This window comes from Pyxicephalus adspersus, chromosome 8 (genome assembly GCF_032062135.1).
Source record: "Pyxicephalus adspersus chromosome 8, UCB_Pads_2.0, whole genome shotgun sequence".
Taxonomy (NCBI): Eukaryota; Metazoa; Chordata; class Amphibia; order Anura; family Pyxicephalidae; genus Pyxicephalus; species Pyxicephalus adspersus.
Window position 1 is genome coordinate 67806065 of NC_092865.1, and position 3650 is coordinate 67809714.

The following is a 3650-nucleotide window of genomic DNA, read 5'->3' on the forward strand; positions in this document are numbered from 1 at the left end:
GAAAAACCTATTAACTTTTTTTTTTACAAAATATTATTTTGTCTGACAGGGAATGGAAATACAAATAGCTGGAAATACAAATTTTCATAAGTGTAATGACTCACTATTACTGTATCATAACTGGTCAAGGTAAAAAAAAATTATGTTTTGTAAATATGTAAAAGCCCTAAGGCTAAGTACACACGTGCAATTATTGGCGTTGGAAAGGATCTTTCACGACCCTTTCCAACGACAAACGTCTGCACGATTCCTGAATGAGCTCTGTACATACAATGCCATTCTGCTCTATGGAGAGGGGGGAGAACGACAGAGTGGCACCCTGCTGCGCTCTCTTCCTTCACTTTCATTACGATCGTTCATCGTCCGTGAATCTGCCAGGACAGTTGTTTGGACGATGGACAACAAGCACTTTACACATGCCAGATTCTCGTCCGATATCAGCCCTGAGCCGATTATTGGACGGGAACCATTGCACGTGTGTACCTAGCCTTACAGGTAGTAGTGTAAAGAGCAATACCGAATACTAATCAAGCCAATGTGACCTATGTTTAGTTTGCGACAGGTATAGCAGTCAGAAGGTGTTGATAATTTGTTGAAGATTTAAGCAATGACCTAAAACTCAAGAAGCAATGCTTATTAGGGGAATAGCAATCAGAATGACTAAAGAACCTTGTCCTGTCATTATTGCTTTTTCTGATAAGTCAGTACCAGAAGTATTGGCTGTACTCTCTTCCTAGCTCCATAGGCTAAATGTGGTTGTTGCAAATTTAGGGTGGCATAGAATAGCACAGATGCCTTAGGAAGGCTATATTATGCCAATGACATCAATTGCACGCTACTGCCTAGGGCCAACTCTAGGAGCACAGATATTTCCCAAAATGAGATGTCCAACATATTGCAGAGAAATATAAATAAAGCAGAAAAAGCAGGTAGTATGGGAATGCATGGGGGTGTCAAACAGAGACTGACTTAGATGTCTATCGTGATCAAATTCCCAAATAATATTCCCAATGAACCTTCCAGTTAACACCTGATACCTGAACTGACTACTGGACATTCACTTTGTCAGAAGTTGTATGTCTCTGCTTATGTCCAATAATGGAACAGTTGAATGTACAATGATTCAACCATCTCACAAATGAACAGTTTGGGCCCTAAACCAACACACTCCAGTCACACTCTTGTTTAAGGTAACAGGAAAATCCAGCAGACTGGATAAGCAGCATATGGACAATGTTTTCTAAAATGTCTGATCACTTCCTTAGAATGATGATGTGGAACTGTCGGGGGGTATCCCATAGACATCAGACTTTTTCCTAATGCAGATAAACATTTAATCAGTGTAGCCACATTTAAAAGTCTATTGTGCCTTTTCATTTTTGGATGAACTCCAGAGCATGGCAACTAGAACAACTGAAAAACAATTAAGCATGTGCCAGGAAATGACACAGTTCCACTAGACTCAGCAAAGTATGCAAAGTAACATGATACTCACAAACTATGTAGACAGAAATTTTGGAATTTTAGAAAAAAAAAAAAAACTAACTAATACAAGCAGTCACACATTTACAGTTTTTTCAGTATGTTAATTTGTGAATTAAAACTAGAACTTTTTTTTACTGAAATGCAGATTTTTCATACCATGTTTTACAAGAGAATGGACAATTAAAAAAAATAAACCAAACACATTTAATATAGCAATGAGCACAGGAATGTTCTTTATACAGGATCCTGCAGAAATCAATTAGGTGAGACCTGTCTGGTTATCATGGGTTATGTACATGAGTGTGGGATTTGGCAAAGCATAAAATATGCCATTGTATAGGGTCTATACAGTTCTGCTCATTCGTGTTCAGCTGGTCCAGTACAAAAGCCATCTTCCTGTACACCAACCAAAGCAAGAACGCATGGAGCCACAAATAAAATTGCCAGTTATATTTAAAGCAGCTAAGAATGTTGCTCACCCTAGGCTGAAACCGGTCACTATTATTATTAATAATATTATTATTACTAATAAACAGGATTTATATAGAACTAACATATTATCCAGCGCTGTACATTAAATAGGGGTTGCAAATGACAGACAAATACAAACAGTGACACAGGAGGAGGAGAGGACCCTGGCCCGAAGAGCTTACAATCTAGATGGTGGGGAAGTAACATACAATAGGAGGGTCATTTTTGTGTAATTGACCCTAAGCAGCATGCATTTATTTTTATGTTACTCCACAGCCTCCCAAATACACCCCCAGGTCTGGGATTGAATAGTCATGGGTATTCTGTGTGGTTGCTATTGGTAGAATACACTATTTTTGTTCCTTTATGTTTGTGGAACTAAATACTACATACTTCATGGCAGACAGACTCATGTTATGTAAAATTCCATTTCCCCCCCGTGTCTACATTTACATTGTTTTACTTGATTTCCATACCTAATATCCATTAACTTTAAATAAAAACCACATGCAACATATAGGCAACAAAATTACCAGTAGTAAGGGAAACAAAATATCACACAAATACTTTCCAAACATTACAATGAAAAATTTGATTCAAATAGTATCTGTAACTTGCTAAAACTTTATTCTGTAAACTGAATATATTTTGACAAGCAGAATTAACCTTGGGGCTCATGTTCCACCGGCTGGGAAACAATAATCTACACTTTGTTATGTCTACAAAAGTTTTTGCGGGATGATTTTATCACCCTATTTGTACTGTATACTTCAGGTTTATACAGTAGAATTCATTGCTATATGTTCAGGAAATGTAACCTTATTTTTTACATGTCTGATATATGTCTATAGACAGTTACCCGTTGTAGTGATACTTTGTTATATACTGTCTATACAGTATTTTGACATTTCTACTTCCTTTTTGTCTCCTTAATATTAATTTTTGCAATAGTGTTCATCCAATGAATGGAAATATAAAGAAAACAGTTCATTTTGATAATATCATGCACTATGGACTTCATTTTTGTGTACTGCATTCTCACCAGACTATATGCTGTGTGTGCAGTGTATAATACTCTGTATGTTACTGTCCTAGTTGTGTGTGTTTGTATCTATATATAAAAATACTGTATTACCAGCTGTCCAGCTCAAGCTCCAGCAGAGACTGGGTCCTCTCGGAGTTACATTGTAGGCACCACATGGCTTGGGTAAAGGATAGTACAAGGTGACAATGTCACATCACCCTGGCTGGGACCCCAACATCCTGTGTCCCCCCTGACCCTCTTCTTGCTGCTTTTGCAGTGATCCGGAAGAATCAGCAGAGAGGTCCAACCCTTCCAGTCCAGGGGAGGATGGGGGGATGGCTGGAGAGCTGGAATGGGGGGAGAGGGAGGAGGGACACAGGATTAAACTGCTCTCATTTGCTGCCCACTGCTTTGCCTTGTGTTTTCTCAGTGAAGGAACAGGAAACTACAATACTCCAGAACTGGAAACAGAGCACTTTATACTAGGAGGAAACAGAAGTGGAAAAAAATCAGTACTATATTACTATATTCTGCTTTAGAATCTGAATAACCCACACAGCTCAGGAAGAAACTCAATACATGTCTGGGGCTAAACCTGGTCTACCAACATGAATGTGATGTATAATGATACACAAATTATTATATATAAATTATACATATATATATATAT

General features: G+C 37.9%; 1 protein-coding gene across 14 annotated transcripts in view; it reads right to left on the reverse strand.

Annotated features, from left to right (window-relative positions):
- IQSEC1 (IQ motif and Sec7 domain ArfGEF 1) overlaps positions 1-3650 on the reverse strand; it is a 378402-nt gene that overhangs the window by 89456 nt on the left and 285296 nt on the right. Inside the window, exon 1 of one of the 14 annotated variants that reach the window (XM_072421021.1) lies at positions 3092-3376. The exons of 12 other annotated variants lie outside the window; for them this stretch is intronic. In XM_072421021.1, coding sequence (XP_072277122.1) covers positions 3092-3156 — 65 coding nt within the window. In that variant the 5' untranslated portion in view covers positions 3157-3376. Of the gene's footprint in view, positions 1-3091; positions 3377-3650 lie in introns of those variants that run through there. One more of the 14 variants, XM_072421022.1, reaches the window with a different exon arrangement.